The sequence below is a fragment of the Jaculus jaculus genome, chromosome 3 (assembly GCF_020740685.1).
Source record: "Jaculus jaculus isolate mJacJac1 chromosome 3, mJacJac1.mat.Y.cur, whole genome shotgun sequence".
Classification (NCBI taxonomy): Eukaryota; Metazoa; Chordata; class Mammalia; order Rodentia; family Dipodidae; genus Jaculus; species Jaculus jaculus.
In genome coordinates, this window is record NC_059104.1 from 115,802,601 (window position 1) to 115,827,405 (window position 24,805).

The 24,805-nt window shown below is 37.7% G+C and overlaps 1 protein-coding gene across 2 annotated transcripts in view; it reads left to right on the plus strand.

Moving 5' to 3' along the window:
• Positions 1–24,805, plus strand: part of Pgr (progesterone receptor) — a 78,488-nt gene that overhangs the window by 16,952 nt on the left and 36,731 nt on the right. For both annotated transcript variants that reach the window (XM_004661913.2, XM_004661914.2), the window contains exon 3: positions 11,253–11,369. In XM_004661913.2, coding sequence (XP_004661970.2) covers positions 11,253–11,369 — 117 coding nt within the window. The remainder of the gene's footprint in view (positions 1–11,252; positions 11,370–24,805) is intronic.

Consider the following 24,805-nt stretch of genomic DNA (forward strand, 5'->3'; position numbering starts at 1 on the left):
AATGGGCTATGGAGCTAAATAGAGCATTGTCAAAGGAAGAAATACGAATGGCATATAAGCCTGTAAAAAATGTTCTACATCACTAGTCATCAGGGAAATGCAGATTAAAACTACATTGAGATTCCATTTCACTCCTGTCAGATTGGCCACCATCATGAAAACAAATGATCATAAATGTTGGTGGGGATGTGGAAAAAGAGGAACCCTTCTACACTGCTGATGGGAATGCAATCTGGTCCAGCCATTGTGGAAATCAGTGTGGAGGTTTCTAAAACAGCTAAATATTGATCTACCATATGACCCAGCTATAGCACTCCTAGGCATATATCCTAAGGACTCATCTCATTTCCTTAGAAGTACGTGCTCAACCATGTTTATTGCTGTTCAATTTATAATAGCTGGGAAATGGAACCAGCCTAGATGTCCCCCAATTGATGAGTGGATAATGAAGATGTGGCACATTTATACAATGGGTTCTACTCAGCGGTAAAGAAAAATGAAGTTATGAAATTTGCAGAAAAATGGATGGATCTGGAAAGGATTATACTAAGTGAGGTAACCCAGGCCCAGAAAGCCAAGTGCCCCATGTTCTCCCTCATCTGTGGATCCTAGCTACAGATGATTGGGCTTCTGTGTGAGAAGAAAAATACTTAGTAGCAGAGGCCAGTAAATTAAAAAGGAGATATAAAGGGAAGAGAAAGGAAGGGAGGAGTGTACTTAATAGGTTGGCATTGTATATATGTAAGTACAATGATTGAGATAGGGAGGTAATATGATAGAGAATGGAATTTCAAAGGGGAAAGTGGGGGGAGGGAGGGTATTACTATGGGCTATATTTTTATAATCATGGAAAATATTAATAAAAATTAAAAAATAAAATAAACTTGCATAGGGAAACTGGCTATAACTCCCATAATCCCATCCCAAACAATACACCACCTCCATGAGGCTTTAATTTCTAATTGCCATCAGATAGGGAAACTAGCACCCAGAACACCTAAGACTATGGGGGCACCTTAATCAAACCACCACAGACCCAAAGCATGTGGTATTATCACTTTGTGGTTTGGTAGAAAACATGATGTATAGAAAATAGATATCCAACTCATTATATAGTAAGTGCTTCTGAAGATAACTAAAAATTAAACCCAGTAATGGTATTCAGTGATCATAGAAAAGACACTGAGGAACATCTGAGATTTTTTTTTGTACAGTATCACTGTACTTACATCTCAAAGCAGTGAGTCAACTTGTATTTTATAGATGAGCAGGCAAAGAACCAAGACTATAGCTTATAGACTGTAGCTAGTAGGTGTGTGCATACTTTCTTTACTTGTTTGTACAGTACAATACATGACCAGAAGCTATTTAAGGAAGAAAAGGGTTTCTTCTAGGTTATAGTTTTGAGTGGATACATTCCATTATTGTGTGAAAGGCATGGAATTAGGAGAAGGAGGCTTGCTGACTGCATCACATCCACAGTCAGGAAACAAAGGGATGAATGCTGATGCTCAGTTCATTTTCCTTTTTTTAATATTAGTCCAGTATCCCCAGGGCATAAAATCATACTGTGCAGAGTTAGGATGACTGTTTCTATGTCAATTGGCCTAATTTAGAAAATCTCTAATAGACATGCCAGAGATTGTTTTAGGGTGATTCTAAAGCCTGCCAAGTTGACAATCAGAGGATAACCACAACATGTTCACCCCTTGTTAAATTGAGACTCATATGTGACACTTGTAAGCAATAACATTTACTCTCTTGTCCCATAGGCCCATAGCAATTTTATAATGTAAAGTGCATTCAATCCAATTTTAAAAGTCCCAATAAACTTTAACAGTACCAAGACTATTCCAAAGTAAATACTGAACCTTTTTGAAACTCAGGCAATCTCTTAAATGTAAGCTCTTATAATATCCAAAACAAGTTACACACTTTCAACATAGGATGGCACAGAATAAATAATCTCACTCAAAAATGGAGGAGTGTGTGCATAACAAAGAAAGATCAGATCAAATAAGTCTGAAATCCAGCAGGGAAAACTCCAACTCCTATAGTTTCATGTCTAGTATCTGGGGGTCATGGTGGAATACAGATTCCAAAGTGCTTCCATGAGCTTGTTGCTCATAGCCTTTCTTTTCTCTTGTGGCTGTTGAACTCTGAAACAGTAGCTTTCCTTGATGGATGTCTCCTGGTCTTGGCATCTTCAACATTCTGGGGTCTCCATTGCCACTTTCTCTTCATCTTTACCACTTCATGCAGTGGCCTTTCAGGGCCTCTTTGTAGGGAATCTGATGCTGCCTTACCTGAAATTGCCCAGCCTTAGTGGTTCTCTGGAACCTTTGTGCAGTACGCCATGATTTCTTCAATCTTGCATCTTTTGTGCCTTTAAAACAATTAACCTGGGGATGATACTGCCAAGTTATATAGAAGCATTTGTATACTTTCCAGGTTGAAGTTTTCCAAAACAACAACAACAACAAACCTAGGTAATTGTGTTTGAGCAGGGAACCCCTCATTTTAGCCTGTCTTCCTTCAAGAACATTTGGATTGTCACAAGGTGGAGCCTCCATTTGTGTGGTCTTTCCCTCGGGATATCTTTCCTGTTGTCCCAGAACAGTGCCGCTTGCTCTTCAGTGGCGCTGATATCTATAACCGTTGCAGCTGTTTTCTCAATAGCAGCCTAAATCTCCTGCCTTGAGATTTCCTTCACTGAGAAAATTAACCCATTACTTTCAAGTTCAGCATCTTTCATGACATGGACAGAATGCAGCCTGCATCTTTCATAGTATGTAACTCTAGCCCAATTCCTGACAGTCTTATTCCCCTCTGAAACTTCATGATCAAGGCCTTCACTACTCATGTATTTTTCATCATCCTTGTCTTCTAAGATCCCATCCAAATACCCATTAATCTCTGTTACAATATTCAAAGGATTAAAACATATTCCTATTGTTGATTTACAAAGGGAGAGAGAGCAAAACATCAGAGCCTCCTGCCACTGCAAACAAAGTCCAGATGCATGTGCCACTTTGTAAGTCTAGTTTTACGTGGTGATTTCAGAAAAACCAAAATTCGAGCCCAGGCTGTTAGGCTTTCTTTTAGCCCTTGGTATTCATGGGATTTTTGAACCCAAAGTTCAAATGCCTTGGCAATTCCTCCCTCAAACAAGTCTAAACAGCCTACAAAACACATGGTCAATTTTATTACAACAATTTTCCCACTCTTAGTGGAACAATGTAAGGAAGGGAAAGGTTTATTCTGGCTTACAATTATAAGGGAGTGTATCCCATCATGGCATTGAGAGGAAGATATGACACCAAGAAAAGGAAGCTGGTGGGTTACATTGCCACTGTAGTCAGGAAGCTGTGATCAGTGGTGATGTTTAGTTCATTTTTTCTTTCTTGTACACTGCAAGGCTCTCAGTTCATGGAATGGTGCTGCCCACATTAGAGTGGGTCTTCTCACCTTACTTAGCATAATCTAAAATATTACTAACAGACATTCAAATAGATGTGATTCTGAAACCCACCACTTTGGCAACCAGAGATTAATCATTATTGTGGAAGAACTTGGATAACAGACATAAGTTCAACAGTATTTAAGTAAAAAGGCATATTTTGTAGATCAAACAATTCAAGTTTTCACAGAAAAAAACCACATAATTTTAAAAAGATAATCTTTGCAAACTTGGGGGAAATTTTTGAGGTTTTTCTTTTTTAAACAGAAAATACCCTACATGAGTTTAAATAGACCCCTCAAAAGCAAACAAACAAAACCACAAAAAATAAATTCCAGTTTCACTACCAGTAAATAATAGTTGAGCTGACATTAGACTTCTGTTTTGGAGTACTCTATGCCAGGATTTATGAGTCATATCCAGTTGAAGTGCTCATCTTGGGTGAAGACAACATGTATAATTATATATGTAAGAGTTTGGGAATATTCCCCACCTAGTCAAAAAGCTTATTTGTTTTGATACTTAGACAAAATTTGAATACCTGGTATAATCTCTGATTCATTTTGGACTGAAGAAAGGAGTTTCCCACAAGGGAGATTTCCTCTAGCCCTGCAGCATGTTCAGGTGCTATGTGTCCTATCTGGTTGTATTTTTACTACCCATATAAAAATGTCAGGCATGATGGCATTTGACTGTAATTTCAGTCCTTGGGAGATGGAGACAGCAGGATCCCTGTGGCTTGCTGGCCAGCTAGTGTAGCCTAATTAGTGAGCTCTAGACTAATGAGAGGTTCTCTCTAAATGAAAAGTTATTGGTATAACTAAGAATGACACCTGAGCTTGTCCTCTGACCTTCGCACAGGCATACAAGCAAGCTTGTACACACATCTACACATAAAATGAATTAGCAAGGAAACCATTTTTAGAAAGATTTTCTTGCTTCCCCTGCCCCACACCATTTGGCTTTCCCTTTCATAAAAACCCTGAGGAATTAGAACAAAGGCCTTTAAAACTAACTTGTTCACTGTCAAGATCTGCCTCATACCCTTCCAGGCACCCCTTCCTCCCCATCATCACCCCACTTTTGTAACACCAGCTTCTGACTGTCGGATGTTAAAATCTGGCCTGAATGTTGGTCTCACTGGATAAGATTCTTCAGAATATTTTGGCTTTTGTAAAACATACAGAAAAGTTGAAAAAAGTTGTACAGCAAGCAGAAAAATTAATGAAAAGAATGATATTGTACAAATAAAATTGTGGTTTTAAGTGTCTATAATTGTTGGTGTCATTAATTTTTTCAAGTTTCATGAATTTGTGACAGAAAATATGCACACAAATCTTACTTGTTATTTTAAAATAGAATTAATAAATACTCATGTAATAAGCCCAAGGGAATGGCTGTGTTTTATATGTTGATAAGTCAATTTAATGTCTGCCTTCATAGAAGACAGCAGGATTCACATAGCTACATCCATATTAAAGCTGTTGTGTTTATTAGACAATATGAAGAAAACATGGCCTCACACAGATACGCAGATACACGGTTGTAAAAAAAATGGACTGGTATTCTGCCTTGTCAGCCATCACAAGTTGGGTTATTTCTTTAAGGATTGCAGAGGATGGTTTTCTACTTTTACTGTGCTTCCCAATTTTATCTTCTATAAATCACATTCATAGTTCTCTCTTTCTTCCAAAATAAAATTTAGTATTTTAAAGTATAATTTATCATGGGAAGCCTAACCTACATAATTGTTTTATTTTAATTATCAATTTTCAAAGTGACTACTTTATGACTTAGCAACTTCTAGTGGTTTCTTGTGAATTGTTTCTTTCTCTCATTGTTTACTTTCTTACATAATCGCTGTTTTACATGTAGTCAAAATGCTTTAATGATTTAAATTTATTCAGACTATCTTATCTCTGGCCAGTGTCTTAATTCATTTTCTGTTGCTAACAACATAATACCACATGTTGGGTAAATTGCAAGGGGGATGGATTCATCCTGCTTACAGTCTGATGCAAGGTTGAGGGGCTACATCTAGTGATGGCCTTCTTGATGTCTGTCTCTCTCAAATAAATAAATAAAATATTTTAAGAAAATAAAAGAGGAAAACTGCCTGTAGCTATTCTGGCTTATTTTCAGATTGCATAAATCTTTTGCTCTTTAAAAAATTGCCCTTTGCTGAAATTATTGATAAATATATTTCTATCAGCATCAAAATAGTGTATTAGATACTTTTACCTGACAAAACCTAAAGGAAGAAATACTTATTCTGGATCACAGTTCCAGAGGGTTCTGTCTATGATTGCTAGACCCTACTCACTGAGGCAGAACATCATGGCAGCAGGAGCATGTTGGGTGTTCGTAGAACTGAGAGAGGAACAGAAAGAGACCAGAGATCAGATATGACCTTCAAAGGCACACTCCCAGTGACATATAGCCTCAATGAAACCCCACCTCCTAAACATTCCAGAGCCTCACAAAATAGTACCACTAGGTTGGTACCAAGCATTAAGGACATGAGCATAAGGAGGGGTGGGAAATCTCATAGTCAAATAGTAATTACATAAATTATATTATTTTATTATTTTTCTAGGTACCAGTACCAATATAACTTTCAAAAACAAAACATGCTCTATATGGTAGTTCTTCCATCCCCTGCATAGATTCTTAAGTGTCCAAACCAATAATGTGGTCAAATATCCATCAAATTCCAGATTTCTCCTTTGCTCTAATTCAGTCCTTACTGCTTAGGACTTGAGCAACCCTGGGAAGAATGATGATCAGTTTATTCTGTTTGCTCAGCTCATACCCCAAACCCCACAGCAGACAACTGTGACCACCCTAGGGCCACATATAAGGAGAAGGGCTAGGAGGAGAAGCATTCTGTACATTGCAGGTAGATATAACTGTCACTGGAGTTGTCTGAAACTTTGAAGAGACAATATATATTTCCCTGAGAGGCTCCAACTCTACAATGCAGGTGATCCCTCTCCTCGAACAGCTCTGACTGCCCTCTTGGCCTCTGCATTACAGTGTTTACTGCTCCTCAGATGTTTTAGCTCACAAAGTCCTTGTAAGCTTTCCTTTTAGTGGGAACCATTTAGCAATTTTTAAAAAAGGAACTTTTTATTGGTTAATATATTTAGCAAAAGACTTAAATGAATGATGTAGAGCTTATGAGTTATTCTTAGGTAAATAACACCATGTTACTTTCATCCATATGAAAGAAAATTAAAAACTGTTAGATGTCCAGAAGATCTACCAATTTGCTCCTTCCAAAACATTACCCTGAAGCAACTACCACCCCAACTTCTAATATCATAGATTGGTTGTGACTACATTGGTACTTATACTAGTAGCATCATATAGTATTTTTCTGTTTGCTTTTTTGTGTCCTTATATTATTTCTTTCCTATTAGATCATAAAGCATGAAAATTTAAATAGCTTGCTTATCTTGTTTTATAGTTGATCTCTCTCTTTTTTTTCAGTTTGCAGCTACTATGAGCACCGTTGCTATAAATATTATTGTGCATGCCTCTCTTGTTCATTTGCTGGTATGCACACAGGGGTAAACCTTCACTGTACTTGTCACTGCCCTTGTTTTGTGGTACAGGTCCCTATAGCATTTAAGGTGAAAATTCCCCACCCAATACAGAGTGAGATTTAATTTTGTTTGTCTTTATTAGTCATAGATGATTTCTCTTCCCCCCCCCACCCAATTTGGACAGATTTCTTGCTTCATTGGCATCTGAAAAAAAAAATTTGTTCATTATAGAGTCTCTTTAAGTTTATCTTGATTTTTTTATTCTTTACTTATGATTTATATGGATTTCCTTTTATTATTGGCCCAGACTATAATTTAGCAATTCTATCATATTTCTCCAGCATTACTGTGTCTTTGCGGTAGAGGGTACTCCCCCATATGTTTGAGTTTAAGTCTGCTACAGTTCCCGGGTCACACCATGTTGACTTTGTACAGTACCATTTCTATTTCCCTTTCCTTTTAAAAAAAATGCATGAGAGAGCTAGGTGTGCATGCCTCTGATTCCAGCACTTGGGAGGCAGAGGTAGGAGGATTGCCATGAGTTCAAGGCCACCAGGAAACTATATAGTTAATTCCAGGTCAGCCTGGGCCAGAGTGAGACCCTACCTCAAAAAAAAAAAAAAAAAAAGAACCATGAGAAATTACGACTTATAAAATGGATCTGTTTACATGTACACTCATTGAAAAACAACACAATATAGTTTTCTTATTTTATAGGCAACTTTATTTCTAATTTATGATGGAAAAGTTTTATTTAAATTAAAGTGGAAGTATATTTGTCTTTAAATGTTATCACTAGACAAACTATAAGACATTTTATCTTTTGGGCATGTGTACATGTGTATGAGTATGTGCGCCTGTGTGGTGTGTGTGTGTGCACGTGTGTATCTGGGTGCACATGTATAGAGAACAAAAGACAACCTTGGGTATCTTCCTCAGTTGCTCTCTATCAATTTGTTGAGAAAAGATCTGTCACTGAACCCAGATTCAGCTAGCCTTGCTGGCCAGCTGGCCATTAGGATGCCCTGCCTCTGCTCCTGAGCAGTAGGATCACAGATGCACACTGCCACAACAGGCTTTCACATGGATACTTGAGATCTGAATTCAGGCCTCACACTTGTACAGTAAGTGCTTTACCATCACCCCTGGCCTCTAATCATGCTTTTGTTTTCACCATAAGAGACTTTCAATAATTATAATAGTTGGAAGTTAACTACAGAGAACAACTAGAAATAATACATAAATATAATCACAAATAAGGCCACATTTCATATCACTTTTTTCATATCAACACTTTCTTCTGGGATAATGAAAGTTCCTATTTTTATAAATGCTGCTATTAAAAATATACTTGTTATTTTATATGTATAACTCATAGGTTAGTACTATAAAAGGCCAAGGCATAGATATAGAAAACATGTTATATAATAAATATTTTAAATGAGGTACAAATGTTCTGGAAGAAATTATCACTTTAATTTACAATATGTGATAATAAGTAAAATTTTATGGGTCAAATATTGCTGTCTGTAATATAAGGTTGTAAGCGAAACAGTAAGTACATAAATGTGAATACATTTATCTAATAAATATTTATTAAGCATTAAGGGATCAAAATACCTTATTATGCTCTCTTGGAAGCTTGGAGAGATAGGCACATAGCAATTACAACATCTGGAGTGCATTTGAGAAGCTGGGGGAGATAGCTCAGTTAGTTGTGTTTGCCTTGTGTGAATAGGGACCTGAGCTTGTGATCTCCAGTACCCATGTATAAAAGCCAGGTCTGGGGCTAAAAAGATAGTTTGGCAGTTATGGTGCTTGCCTGAAAACCCTAATTACCTGAGTTGGATTCTCCAGTACCCACGTAAATCCAGACGGACAAAGTGGTGTATGCATCTGGAGTTTTTTTTGCAGTGTCTATAGGTCCTATCACGCCCATTCTCTCCCTCTCCCCCTCCCATTCTCTCTCTCTCCCTCTCTCTCTTTCTCTCTCTCTCTCTCTGTCTGTCTGTCTTGAAAATTAAATAAAACGAAAAAGGAAATACTTCTTTATTTAGAAAAGAAAGCCAGCCGGGCAGGGTGGTACATGCCTTTAATCCCAGCACTTGGGAGGCAGAGGTAGGAGGATTACCATGAGTTTGAGATCACCCTGAGACTACACAGTGAATTTCAGGCTAGCCTGGGATAGAGTGAGACCCTACTTAAAACAATCAAACAAAAGAGCCAGGTATGCTGGTACATACATGTAATCTCTAATCCAAGTGCTAGGGAAGAAGAATAGAGACTGTTTGAGCACACTGGCCAGACTGTGTAGCCTGCCTAGTGAGTTTCAGGCCAATGAGAGACCCTGTATCACAGAAGTTGAACTGCGCCTGAACAATGGCCACCAAGTTGTCCTCTCACCTCAGTGTGCATACAGAGAGAGAGAGAGAGAAACAGACAGGCAGGCAGACAGACAGAGAAAGCTCATTTGGTTCACAGAAAAGTCTTTCAATCTTTCTAGGATTGGTCAGATTAGAACAGGTGGGAACAGATAAAGACTTGAAAGATAAATAAGATTTTGAAAAACAGAAAAGTAGAGAGGAAGGGATGAGAGTCATGGAGGTTTGAGAGAGTTTAGGTTCATACAAGGATGTTAGGACATGTGGCCCTCAAAGAACATAAAAGAGTATCTAAAATTGAAAAGACATAATAATATCACCTGCTTCCTTTCCCACTCTCAAACTGACAATAGGTTCCCAGAAGGAAGAACAAATGTCATATATTACACAGTTCAGGAAATAGTTCCCCTGGGGCATGAACTGGGGAGAACTGAGAGCTAAGTAGTGTCTGTGTTAAGTGAATTTTTCATTATGGCAGACATCCTGCTGACTCCTGATGGTGAATGTGTGGGTAGGTAGTAAAGATCTTAGACATTTTAATGCTCTAAGTGCTCTAATAGAATGATGTTTTATAGACCAACAATGGGGAGAACTTGAGCCATCAAAGAAAGGAATGAGCAAATGTGTCTGGACATGGGCATGACCTTCAAAACAAGAATACAAAGTGGGAAATGTTATCTGTAGAAAAGTGATAGCAATAGAGGTTTTGCTGGATTTGTAACCCCCCAAATTTAAGATTTCTAAAATCATGTTGGGACAAAGCCAATACATTTGTTCCTGAGATTTCTTTTTCACCTCAATACAGTCAGCAATATGACGGAATGACACATGCAGTGGAGTGGCCCTTTCTGTGTTCCTTCCATTCTTAGTGCCTCTGAGTCCTGGGCAAGCATTATGCTATACAGTCAGTGTCTGATCTCTATGTCAGACACTTAGTCAGCTCCAGCTGTATATCTGGCTCCATGTCTTTAGCCAAAGCAACTCATAAAGGTGAAGCTCTAACTGAACCTTCTATGATGGACTTCATAGTTCTGAGGGCATAACACTTAATGCTAAAGAGGACCATAATTTAGAGATGCTTGAGCCATTCCAGTATTCTGTGGGTATTTGATGGAGTGATCCACGAAATGACAGGTGATCAGGGATACGGGTAATGTCAAGCCCTCATGGGAGTGATTTCATGTCAGTGATCTCAACTAAATTTCTCAATCAGAAACTTCCTTTCCCACTCAAACTCAATTTTTTACACGTGTGTGTGTAACACACATGTCTACGGATATGTGTGTTCTTACATGTGTGGGTGCATGTGCATGGAGGACAGAGATAGACATCGAGCATCTTCCTCAGCTGGTCTCCTCCATATTATTTGAGATGGGACCTCTCAATATGACAAGTTCACCATTTATGTTGTATTAACTAGTCAATGAGCCTCAGGGCTCTGCCTGTCTTCACTTCCCCGGCTCTGAGATTAAAGGTGTGCCCCACTGTGCCAGGCATCTCATGTTGACACTGAGGGTCTGAGCTCGATCCCTGTGCTTTCACCACACTTTGCCCTCCAAGCCATCTCCCCAGTGCTCTTCCCTACTCACATTTTAAATGTTGGACTACTAAATATTTTATCTCCTCAAGACTTACAAAAATTGCATTCTTGTTGGCAACTAAAATTTCCTGATGCATATTTGACACAGGTGAAGTACTGAGTGGGTTTGGTGCATCACCAGCATGTGGTGCTGCCCATCACGAGGCTGGCTGCAAGAGGCACACAGCTGCCAGTGTGCACCTGCCCTTGGTTCAGTCATCATAGACTACACTTTCAGGAGGCTTAAGATCTTGTAAATGACTAATACTTCTTTTCATTCTTAGGGCAGCATAACTATTTATGTGCTGGAAGAAATGACTGCATTGTTGATAAAATTCGCAGAAAAAACTGCCCAGCGTGTCGCCTGAGAAAGTGCTGTCAGGCCGGCATGGTCCTTGGAGGTAATGCTATTGTTTTCATCAAAAGTATAGTGTTGTGTCTTTATACTGTCTCACTGTGAATCAGAAAAATACTAATTTTCGTGTTTGTCTTTTATTCTTCCTTTGTACTTTCTGTCTTAATGTTCACACTTGAATATCTAGTTAACCTTGCAGATTTTCTGCATCTTGATGTCTGTTATGAGAAGGAAAAACCAGTCATCCTTGTTGCCTATAAGTATATGTTATGGCCAGTGTATGGGCCCACACTTAGGTAATGTGTGTTAGAGTCCAGCTTCACTTACTGCTCATGTGGCATTGAGTCAGTCACCAACCTTTGCTGGGTATCAGGCTCATTATCTATGAAGTGAATACCTTGAGGTCCCTTCCAGCTCAAAACTTAATTCTGAAAATTATCAGGTGCAGAGTAAATGGTGACAGAGTAAAGCAAGACTGTTGACATTAGGATGAGAATCCATATGAAGAAGATATATTATTGATTCTTTTTTCTATATTTTTGTTCTCAGGGTATTTAAAACTTTTATAACATAGTAGACACTGCACTATTAAAGTCAAATTTTAACAACTGATTTAAATGTAAAGAAAATGTAGTGAATGAGGTCAATAGAGACATGGTTGTGGAAAACAACCTTATTTTCTTATGCTTTTTCACTTCGTCATGCCCTTACTTCCTATGCAACACTGCCAAGGAACCATGGGTTCTAGACCTAGATATAACCTCATGGAATATGTACTGAGCTGTTGACACAAAAATGTGTTTTCTTCAGTGAACCATCTAAAAATACGTTGTGTTCCATCAAAGTTACATATTTCTTTCTTTGGGAAATGTTATATTTAGACCAATATTTGTCAGATTTAATGACTTATGGGAACATTACTTTCTCCATGAAGCTTTTGCCAATGTGCTTGGACAAAATTAATACCCAGTCAGCATGCTGGGCACTTGACAATAATTCATCACAAAGGAGCTCTCATGGCATTTTATCATTTCTTGATTAGCGACTTGTTTTTCTGAAGTCAAGCACAGTGCCTGGGTCCATGTAGCCATAACCATGCTTGGCTTAAGGAGGTACACAAAACATAGTTACTAAGTGTATACACCCACTCTCTCAGCAGATTGAAAGCATTTGAGTCCTGAACCTCAATTACCTCCTATATATTTCAGCTTTATCTTCAGAAGCCTTTGTATACTTCTAAATTTTAGAACTTTTCCACACATCTTGTCAATGTGGAAGCTTACAAAGACCTGCAGTTACTCTGGGCCTGTTGCCATCACTACTTTTATAAAACATATTTCTCTTAGAAAACTGAAGATTCTCCAATGCTGAGACCTAGATTCTGCCAGGGTCTTGAATCTTGAATTCTCTCCATTTGACCCCGTAATAAAAATGCAGAATTCCAATGAGCACCTGCAGAATATTCCTGGTGATTGGTAATATAACCTCAAAACATTCATATTGTCTTATGATATTCTAGGGTATTAGCCTATCAATCAAGTTTCTCCAATCTTTCATTATAATCCATATCCAAACCCCTTGATCCTTTGGTCTATTACTTAAGTACATCCCAAACCACATCTACCACCTTCATAGTCATTGCTATATTTTTCATCTCCCATATTATCACTTATTTAACTTATATTCCTTCCTTTCCTCTCTTTCTCCACCTCTTTTCACCTTATTTTCTCCCTACCTAACTCAATACCCTCATTCTTTTTCAATAGCTATGTTCTAAGCCCTTACTATATATCAGATATCCTCCTTACTCCTGATGTTCAACAGTAAATATAATTTGCCAAATCCCTGCCTTTATGGAGCTCACTCTGCTGAAGGATGGATTACATGCACATATATATATATATAATCAAATATATATATATGCATATATATATGTGTATATATATGTATGTATGTATGTATGTATGTGTATGTGTGTGTGTGTGTGTATATATATATATATATATATATATATATATATATATATATATATATATGATCAAATGATGAAAAAGTCTGTGGAAAAATATTAAGTAGGTGTATTAACAGGGAATGTCAAAGAGACATCCCTGAGCCTTTTGCTATTATTGGTATTTTCATCTCACTTAGCAATTTCTCAAGCAGTGACATTGCTGAAGTCATGAATTTGAAGTGCTGGCTGTAATTTCCTTAAAGCAGATTAAAATAAATTCATTATTTAAATATAATTTAGTGACCTGCCTGAAAACAACTCAGGTACCACGAATGTGGGAAGAATTATTTAGACGATATTTTTGTGGCTACTATGATATCTAACAAAATAATTACAAGGCAGGAAAATGAGTGACCTAAAGGAAGTGACACACATCATTATGTCAGAAGAGAAAAGGAATAAATAAGTTCTGAGAGGGTTGACAAAAGATTCCAAAGAAAATCTCAAAGTGTTGATACTTTATAAGATTTAAAAGAGAAAGGTGGGGCTGGAGAGATGGCTTAGCGGTTAAGCGCTTGCCTGTGAAGCCTAAGGACCCCGATTCGATGCTCGGTTCCCCAGGTCCCACGTTAGCCAGATGCACAAGGGGGCGCACGCGTCTGGAGTTCGTTTGCAGAGGCTGGAAGCCCTGGCGCGCCCATTCTCTCTCTCTCCCTCTCTCTGTCTTTCTCTCTGTGTCTGTCGCTCTCAAATAAATAAATAATTTAAAAATTTTTTTTAAAAAAAGAGAAAGGTATTTATGTGTAAATGTTAGAAGTGTCTGATTAAACTTGATATTGTGTATCTTACTGATGGTTTTTCTGGAAAGTAAGTCAGTGGGATCAGGGAGAAGTGAAGCTTGAAAACTGCTTGTTCTAGCTGGAATCTGGAGCTTCAATTCTGTTCTGTACACAGCAGAATGAGAGCTTTTGAACCCATTTATCCTTGGGCTATCCCAGAATAATATCCACATTTCCTAGTGCATCATTTGGGCCTTTCACCATTTTTTTCTGAATCTGGCTCCCATCAACTCATGGTGAATCCTGCACCCCAGGTCACCTTCACTTTTCTTTGCACATGGCTTGCTTTTGCATGCCCCATTCTCCCTTCACTCCTTGTGCACTGTGACTTAACTAGACACTGTTCAAACGTGATATTTTTATGAATCCCTCTCAGATCTCCAATCACAGCAGGACAAGAGTTTATGGTGAACTAGTCTAATACCAGGATCTTCATATCTGGCCTCACTGAAGGGCCTTGAGTCAGCTTGGATTAGTGTGTGTCCTGACTTTTCTTAGTTTCAGCATTCCTACTCTTATTTTCCAAGGCTGGCAAGCAACCTCATCCCCATCTATTCTCACAGGAGGCAGTGAGAATTCATTCTCTCTTTTCTATTGGCTCTTGTAGTAACCTTTACTTCATTGTTTTGTAACTGTTTATCAGTATTTTATTCAAGGTTTTTCTCATTTGTCCAAGATTACTTGCAAGCAGAAAGTTAATTATAGGCTTTTAAGCACCAAAGTATGTTTAAGTATTTGTCAAGATGTGCTCAATAAACATTTATTATTATGCTGAGGTCATTTGAAATACAAGTCTCTGTGAGTTCTTGAACATAAAGCCATCTTCAATGATTGACATGACACAGACAGTATTTCAGGAAGTGAAAGGAGGCTTTGTCTATTATAGTGACTTTTATTTTTTTGGAAGAGCGACAGTCTTTTGAGGCAGGTTTGTATTCCAGTACTGCAGTTGTTTTAATTTTTTTTACTGTCATAATGGAAAAGTGATTAAAAACAGCCAAGATGAAAATGAGGAGACATCCAGCCACCAAGAAACAGAGATTTATTTGGACAAAAACCTTGAGTTTCTGCCAGCTCAGTCAGAAGCAGCTTCAAAAGAAGTTTGCTCTCGAGAAGATCCACAGGTGGAAGAAAGGGCAGGATGCCACTCCAGGGCCACAGACCAAAGTAGCACCCGAGAAGGAGGAGCAGCTCCTCCGGGCAAAATGGTAGTTGACTTCAGGGGTTCTTCATGTTTCTTCTGCAGAAAGGTAGACGTGATTCTGGTAGGGTCAGACTTAGTTCAGAATGATTGAACAATGTTCTGAGGCTGGAGTTATATGCAGTCCAGTGAGCCTGTTGGCCAAATATCACTGTCCGTACTATTGTATTCCAGCCATGTGTTCATATTTTCCTATTGCCATTGGTCTTCTGAGGTCATAGGACACTTTCTCTCTTTTCATAGTAAGCTACTTAATGTGTCTGTGACCACAAAGTGTATTATTCCAACCATGATACTAGAGAATGAGAGGAAGACCTATCAATGTATAAACTGGGACAAGAGATGGAAATGGCGCTTCTCCAAGACAACATGCAGAGGCACCCAGTATTTTAGGGATGTGGCTGAAATAGTAAATGTATTGTGATATAGTGTCTAATCTAGTAGGCGAGTTAAAATGAATACAAAAATGTACTTATTTTAAAGTGCAACATTTTTACTCTCATACTTGATGAACAATTTTGTTCAATTGCATGTAGTTTTGATAGCATGGGTCTGGTTTTAATAGAGCCACTTTCTAAGTAAGCTAATCACTTTTAAGAGTTCATCATTGTTTTATCTAACATGTTTAGTATGAGAGACTTGTTTGAATCCATGTGTAAAGCTATAACTAGAAATTTATCATGAAGCAAAATATTCACACATTGTATAGCAGTTTTGTTCTTTGTTTTAAAACAAAGAGCTTTTTGCTTTTGTATAGTATAACTACTTACTGTATCATTTCACTAGGGAATACATCAAGCTTATCAAAACATTGGAGAAAGTAAATTTTGAAATCACTCATGCATATATCAGTTTTTATCTTATTTTTAAATATTTTCATTAGTTTTGTTGTATTTTATGAAGAATACGACAGTTTAGATAGTTTGGAACTTATTCTTTCTTTGGTAATAATCATTATCATGAATTACTGTTTGATATATTCATTCTTTTTTTTTTAAATTTTTTTTTGTTTATTTCTTTGAGAGCGACAGACACAGAGAGAAAGACAGATAGAGGAAGAGAGAGAGAATGGGCGCGCCAGGGCTTCCAGCCTCTGCAAACGAACTCCAGATGCGTGCGCCCCCTTGTGCATCTGGCTAACGTGGGACCTGGGGAACCGAGCCTCGAACCGGGGTCCTTAGGCTTCACAGGCAAGCGCTTAACCGCTAAGCCATCTCTCCAGCCCCGTGATATATTCATTCTTATAGTTCACATATATTGATTCTTTTTGATACGTGTGTGTGGTGTGTGTTCATATGCATATGAGCTTACATGTGTGTAGGTATTCATGCACGTATGTATACATGTGTATTGAGAACAGAGGTTGATATTGTGTGTCCTCCTCAGTAATTCTCTCTCTCTCTCTCTTTTTTTTTTTTTTTGCTTTTTGTTTTGTGAGGTAGGGTTTCTCTCTAATCCAGGCTGACCTGGAGTTCACTATGTAGTCTCAGGGTGGCCTTGAGCTCACTGCAATCCTCCTACCTCTGCCTTCCAAGTGGTGGGATTAAAGGCATGTGCCACGATGCCCAGCTCATCCTCATTGATTCTCAGCCTTATTTTTTGAGATAGGATCTCTCTCTGAACCTAGAGCTTACCAGTGCAGCTAGACTAGCTAACCAACAAGCTCTCCAACAATGCAGTTGTCTCCAGTGCCTCAGTGCTGAGACATTAAGCACATACCACCATACCTGGCATTATATGCAGGTAGTAGGGATACAAACTCAGAATGTTTATTTGGAACGTACTTTACCCACTGAGCCATCTCCCAAGCCTTTGGATGTTTAAGTATTATGATATATTCAATATTAAAATGATACATAAATGTCATCTCTTTTTATTTCTTCAACTTGTTTTTATAATTTAATGCATTTTTATTTAAAATAGTATATTTATTTATTTATTTATTTATTTATTTATTTATTTATTTGAAAGATAAAGAGAGAGGAGAATGGGCATGACAGGCCTCTAGGCACTGAAAGTGAACTCCAGGTAAAGTGCCACCATGTGCATCTAGCTTTTGTGGGTACTGGGGAACAGAATCTGTATCCTTAGGCTTCAATGGCAAGTGCTTTAACCACTAAGCAATCTCTCTACCCCTAATGTTGTATTTCTGAGAGTAATTCAAGTTTATATTTTCATTGTGATGTTTCATTGACCATTTGTATTTCCCCTGTGGTGAATTAGCTTTCATGTCCTTTGGCAATTTTCCAATTGAATTGTCTTTCTCTTATTCTTTTTATTTTTCTTTTCTTTAACATCTTAAAGGTTTTTTTTTTATTAAGATTTATCTTTATTTATTTACTAGAGACAGGGGACAGAGAAAGGGAGAGAGATAGGGAGAGAGTGAGAATGGATGCACCAGGGCTCTAGCCACTGCCAATGAACTCCAGACACATGCACCACCATATGCATCTGGCTTATGTGGAATCTGGAGAATCTTACCTGGGTCCTTAGGCTTCACAGACATGCACCTTGACTGCTAAGCCATCTCTCCAGCCCTGAATTGTCTTTTTCTTTAACTCATAAAACTTACATTTATGTGTTATATGAATCCTTTGTAATTTGTAGTCTGTATCATGTCTTTTTTACCTTGCCTATGGTGTCTTTAAGTTTTAATATAACCACACTTATTGATATTTTCTCTTTTTAAAGAAAATTCCTATCTAGAAATCTTTCAAATAATATACTCAATATCATCTACAATCTTAAAATTTGCTTTTCAACTTCACATCCTAGCCCTGCATGCAAATATATTTTATTAAGAAAGGGAAAGCTCTAACTTTATTTCTCATATAGATAATGTATTGTTATAGCATATTTGGTGACAAGTGCTCCCAAACATCTTTCCTATGTAAATAGTACTGAAAGTCTTGAATCCCAACATATATCTATTTATAATTAAATTAATATAAATATAGGCAGTATTATCAAACATGCCAGTGTTGCTTAATTGACTTTTATTTTAAGATTAAAATATACATATATATGGTCACATTTTTCTAACAACACTCAAATTACTGATGCTGGTGAACATAGGGCTGCTTCTGTTGTATATCAAATCCTGTATGTATTTGTTCTGTTTGGTTTGTCTATTTTATTCTGTGGCACATCCCTGAAACCATGCTGTCTGAAGGACTGTGGTATTGCACACCTTGATGCCTGGTATATTAAGTCAGCTTGTTGGCTTTTCTTGGCTACATGAACTGTTCTTTGAAGATGGCATTGAAAAGGTTGGTTTTTGAAAAAGCTAGGAACGGTGGTACACACCTTTAACTCCAGCACTCAGGAGGCAGAGGTAGGAGGTTTGCCATGAGTTCGAGGGCACCCTGAGACTACATAGTGAATTCCAGATCACTCTGGGCTAGAGTGACACCCTACCTAAAAAAAAACAAAAACAAAGCAAGTAAACAAACAAAAAGGTTGATTTTGTTGTTGTTTTCTACAATGGGTTTCCAACACATAATACCATGCATGAGTACTTTCTCTCAGGAATTATTAAGTAGATACTATTTTGTCCTCTTTTATCAGATAATCTTGCCAACAATATTCTAAGTCAGCACTGATTGAATATATTTTAGTTTAATGTGTCTTCCCAAACAACATATTGTCTTCAAAACTGTTTAGTTTCATATTATTAAGACTAACATAATGCAACATTATTTTCTTGGTGTGATAAGATTTTAAAAAATCTTATTATATTTCAAAATTATGCAATAGATAACTCAATCCAATCTGATGGTGGCCTGAGGTCCTGCTCATAAGTAAGACCTACTAACATAATCATAATGTCAGTGGGTTTGCACAGGATTCTATAAGGGAGAAGAGAGCAGCACTCTCAGAAAGGCCTTGTTCTAATACTGCTCTTCCTCAGAGTACAAGTAGCAAGAGACTGCAGAAGAATCCCTCCAATTCAAGTAAACGAGGAGTAAGGCAGTCTAGGCATAGTATGAAATTCACACAGCTGGTACAATTCAAGTTAAGTTGAACTTAAACTTCTGGAGTAAGGGTAGTTAATCTTCTGGTCTTTGAAAATAAGTTCCTTTTTGAATGATAATCTGAGATGTTCACAGCTAAATTCTTCCTTAATTAAGAGAATAGCAAGAAAGAAATAATAATTGTCTGCACATGACTAGAAATGAGCCCAAGCACTCTTCCATCCCTCCATCCTTCCTCCCCTCTCTCTCTCCCTCTTCCTTCCTTTCCTCCATCCTCCCTTCTCCCCCTTCCCCCTACCTCCTTCCCTCCTTTCTTGCTTACCTTCCTCCCTCTTTTCTTCCTTTCTTCCCTCCTTTCTTCTGTTCCTCACTTATTCTTCCTTTCCTCCCTCTTCTCTTCCTTTCCTGTCTCCTTTGCCTCCTTCATTTTTTCCTTTCCATTCTTCTTCCCTTCATTTCTCCCTCTTTCCTCCCTTGTCTTCCCCTTTTTCCTCCTCTCTCTTCTTTCTTTGTCTTCACTCTCTTCCTTCCTCCTTTCATTCGTTTGCATTTCTTACTTCTCCCTGGTGTTCCACATTTCAGATATACAGACCAGTTGAGAGAATCTTTTAAAATCCTATGCCAGAATATTAGAAGTTAGAAATATGGTTTTGACATGTCAAGCCATAGATTTTGTTAATGAGCTGCTTGTTGCTATCTGCTTCAGTGACTGTTCTCATCCTTAGAATTATACTTAAGCTCTTTGGGCTTTGGATGCATATGATTTCATTGTTAATGAATCACTTCCCTTGCTTTTAACAGGTCACAGTGAACTTTCACATTTAGTTCATTGCTGTACATTACCAAGTAGGAGATAGTTACACCCTTAAGGATGACAATATATCTTCTAATTTAGGTTTTCTGTATCTTACTTCTATCCTTTAGAAAATACTTTTGAGCCGGGCGTGGTGGCACATGCCTTTAATCCCAGCACTTGGGAGGCAGAGGTAGGAGGATTGCCATGAGTTTGAGGCCACCCTGAGTGTACTTAGTGAATTCCAGGTCAGCCTGGGCCAGAGTGAGACCCTACCTCAAAACACAACAACAACAACAAAAAAGAACCAGAAAATATTTTTGCTTAATGATTCACACACAAGAAAATTCCAAAATGAATACAACTCTGTATTTTGCAATTGTGGAAAGAATGTGAAACCATTATAAAGGTACTTAGCTCTTTCAAAAATAAATACCTGTCTACGTAAAGGGATAATAAATGATAATACTTTGTTGAAACATTTTTAGAGCTCAAGATTATTTTGTAGAGAATCATATACTACAATTTATTTTTAATTTTTTATTTATTTATTTGAGAGCGACAGACACAGAGAGAAAGACAGATAGAGGGAGAGAGAGAGAATGGGCGTGCCAGGGCTTCCAGCCTGTGCCAACGAACTCCAGACGCATGCACCCCCTTGTGCATCTGGCTAACGTGGGACCTGGGGAACCGAGCCTTGAACCGGGGTCCTTAGGCTTCACAGGCAAGCGCTTAACCGCTAAGCCATCTCTCCAACCCTACTACAATTTTTTTATTTTTATTTTTATTTTTTTAAATTTTTTTTTAATTTATTTATTTGAAAGCAACAGACACAGAGAGAAAGACAGATAGAGGGAGAGAGAGAGAATGGGCACGCCAGGGCTTCCAGCCTCTGCAAACGAACTCCAGACGCGTGCGCCCCCTTGTGCATCTGGCTAACGTGGGACCTGGGGAACTGAGCCTTGAACCGGGGTCCATAGGCTTCATAGGCGAGCGCTTAACCGCTATGCCATCTCTCCAGCCCTACTACAATTTTTTAAAGCTGTATTAGAAAACTACTTTCTGCCATAGTCGTAGCCCCCTACATTAACCCCACTTTTCTTGGCAAGGGCGATAACTTCCAGGACTAGAGATGGTGAGTTATAAAGTGAAATTTTTATTATGGTGCTTTCATTTTCTCCTTGTACATTTCTCATCATCAAAGCTTTTTCTGAAGAATCCTCAAATCCTTTAATATAGAACACAGAAGTGTGGAGCCTGTTCCATATTTTTAATGAGTATAAAAAGAAAACGAAGCCCCATGCCTTCTCTTTAAGGCAATCGCTACTGGGTTTGTCTCTGCCTTTTTCCTCCCTTGAAGATAGATTTCCCTGCATTGATATTTCCTTTTCTCCTCAGTCTCTGGCCTCTGGACCAGCACTTTTGAAAGGGCATCTCTTACATTGCTCCCCTACTAATTATACTTAAGCCTACAGAGCTACAGGCTTTCTTCTGGTCACTGTTTGGATGTGCCTGCTGCACACCATCTGACATGTACTAGCCTAAGGTAGTCCTTCAATACTAATTTATCTCTTTGATTAACATTCTTCTCTGTTTATATGTAGCTAACTTTCTAGCTGCCAGCTAGGACTGTTGTGGGATTATTTTCTAGGTCCACGTTGAGTACATATTGAGAGGTCCTCCACTTGTAGTCTGACATTGAGGGTTGAGACATGTAGACATATGCTTTTATCATAACAAAACTCAATTTTCCTATCATTTGAGAGTTTTACATTATATTATTTGCTACCTATAATCTATACTTTCTTTAAAGTACATATGCATGTGTTGTCTTAACCTGGAAACTGAAGGTGGATCCTAAAAATGGGAAAGCAAGCTTCCTCCATGTATGAAGGGTTGTTAGATCTCACTCCTCATAGGCCAGTGCTGGCACTGGGCCAAGTCATCTTTCTTTGATAACCTCAAGCAATGACTATACTTGGACATTTTTCCAAAATTCTGTGCAAAAACTCAGAAGATGCTTGTCTGTGAAGCCAACTAACAACAGCAATATGCTTTGTGACATTCATGAAATCAAAGGATTTTCACCCGTCACATTGTCTGCTGAGCTGTAGCCTATTTCCTCATCCTTTCTGAATGTCATCAAACTTACATTTTAATATCCAGTGTTATCCTGATGCCTTGGTGCTCACAGCACTGAGTTCTAGATAATGATCTTATGTCTTACATTCACCACTAAATATTTATTTCCAGGAAAAGAAGAAAAACAGAAGCAAAATAGAGTGAAAATAAGCAAGTAAATAGCACTCATTTTTAGAGCCAGACCAACCAGGAATTCACATCAGGGTTTTTTGTTGTTGTTGTTGTTATTCATCTATATACTCAGTTATATTCAGGGAGGATCTCCACCAGCCCAGTGTTCTTCTTTCATAGTGCTTTCTGTCTCACTGTCCCTTTCTTCCTGTAAGACATTTAGGAATATGTTGGTCTATTCTATCCTCCATCTCTCCTAGTCCTTTGTACCATTTCCCATACAATTGTCTGCTCTTGTTGGTGTGATTTAGTCATTCTGCCTTCTATCTAGGTCATCATTCTCTCATTGGCTGTGAGCTGTATTAATATTTTTCAATTGTAATGGTAGTTTTTGAACTTTAGAAATTGTATTGTTTATTTAATAAAGTTGTCTTCTACTTGTAGAGTAGATCTTACATCCTTGTGTTTTATTTCTTTTTTTTGTATGTTCATATGTAGGCAGCTGTGTATGCATGTGCATGTGTACATGGGGAGACAAGAAGTCTGCATTGGGTGTCTCCTTTTATCACTCTCCACCTTGTTTATTTATTTATTTATTTATTTATTTATTTATTTATTTATTTTGATTTTTCAAGGTAGGGTTTCACTTTGGTCCAGGCTGATCCACCTTGTTTATTGAGACATAGTCTCTCACTGAACCAAAGCTTACATATTCAACCACTCTAGCTAGCCAAATTATCCCAGGCATTTATCTATCTCCACCTCCCAAGCACTGAGACTATAGGCATGGATGACCCTGCCTGGGTTTTACTTGAGTTCTGGGGATATAAACTCTAATTCTCATGCTTGCATGGGAAAAGCTTTACCAACTGAGCCATAGCCACAGCCCTGTTTTTAAGTTTCTAACAATTGTATCATAAACAATAATTCTAAATTCCTAAAGCTTAGTATGTTAAAAAAAAAAGAGTCACAATTATTTATCATGTTTCCTAATGATGGTGGTATAAATACTCCCGTCTGACTTTCATCGCTCACCCATGATTGTTAACAATTGGCCAAGTAAAACTCCTGAATATAGCTGGGCATGGTGTCCCATGCCTTTAATTGCAACACTTAATAGGCAAAGGTAGGAGGATCACTATGAGTTTGAGGCCACCATGAGAGTACATAGTGAATTCTAGGTCATCCTGGGGTAGAGCAAGACCCTACCCTGAACCCTTCTCCAAAAAAAAAAAAAAAAACAAAATCCTGAATATCTAACAACCAACTCTCAAAAACTAGTGTAGCCAAAGACAACACCCTATTGGTTGTTTTTACTACACCTCACTCATTGTATTTAGTAGACTTGAATTTCTTAATCCTAGGTGTCCTTAACTGAAGGTGCCACTCTCCACAGAGAATTAATTTCTCTGTCAGTATTCCAGGCTCCTGTGGGGGGGGAGTTACTAGTGAAAAAACATTTTTTGCACTTACTTTTTTTATGTAGGGTTTCCAGACCATACAGGTAGAATGGTTTTAAGCTTTAAGGCTGGGCAACAGAGCTTATGATTGAGAATTTTCAGGGAGATTTTGTTCTCACACTTCAAACCAAGATGGAAATTGAGATGCTTCCTTTCCATGCCCCCATCAATGGACAAAAGTGACCTTTGTTATGGACATTATAATAACTTACTGAATATTTGAAGAGCTTATATATGCACTTATGAGAATGTCAGTTATGTTTTGCCTATAATTTTTAGATGTTCTTGAAAAGAAAATTGAAGGTAAATAACCAACTAGCTTGCCAGGAGAAACTTATATAAAGACTGAGATTTAACCAGATACATTAACTCGACTCTTAAATTTTATCATTGGGTTGGAGAAGGGTTTTTCAGAACACTGCTAAAGGAAATGGTATAATACTACTATAAAGAGTAAATGTGTAGTCAAAAAGCTAGGGGTTTCACTTCAGATTCCTCTCTTAATAGCTGTGGGATTTAATGCACACACCCTTTTGTCATTTTTATGACAAACATAAACACATAGAGCTTATAACACGGTTCTTGATATACAGTAAGGTTTAATAAATGGTAGCGTCTTTTAGCTCCTGAAATCATTTATAATTTATACAGACATTGTTCTTTTCAAAATATGATTTAACTTTATTACTGACCACATTCTTATTTATTTCCCCAGAAAGATTTTAATTAAGTAATTAAATAAAATCAATGTAAGACTGTTAAAGGTATTTAATTAATTGTTGGATAATATATTACTTATGCTGATATCCTCAAACCATATTTGCCTATGAAAACAACCTGAGAGATAATGCATACATTTTCATATAGTTGGAAAAATTGCTTCTAACTATGTAAATCTATTTATCAGTTGAATTTTGTTTTTCTTTTAGAGGATAGTATAATTATTTTATAAAGAAGTGCTTTGGTAAACTATTTGGGGGTGATTCTAGGACTTTAGGAATGTGTTAAAGT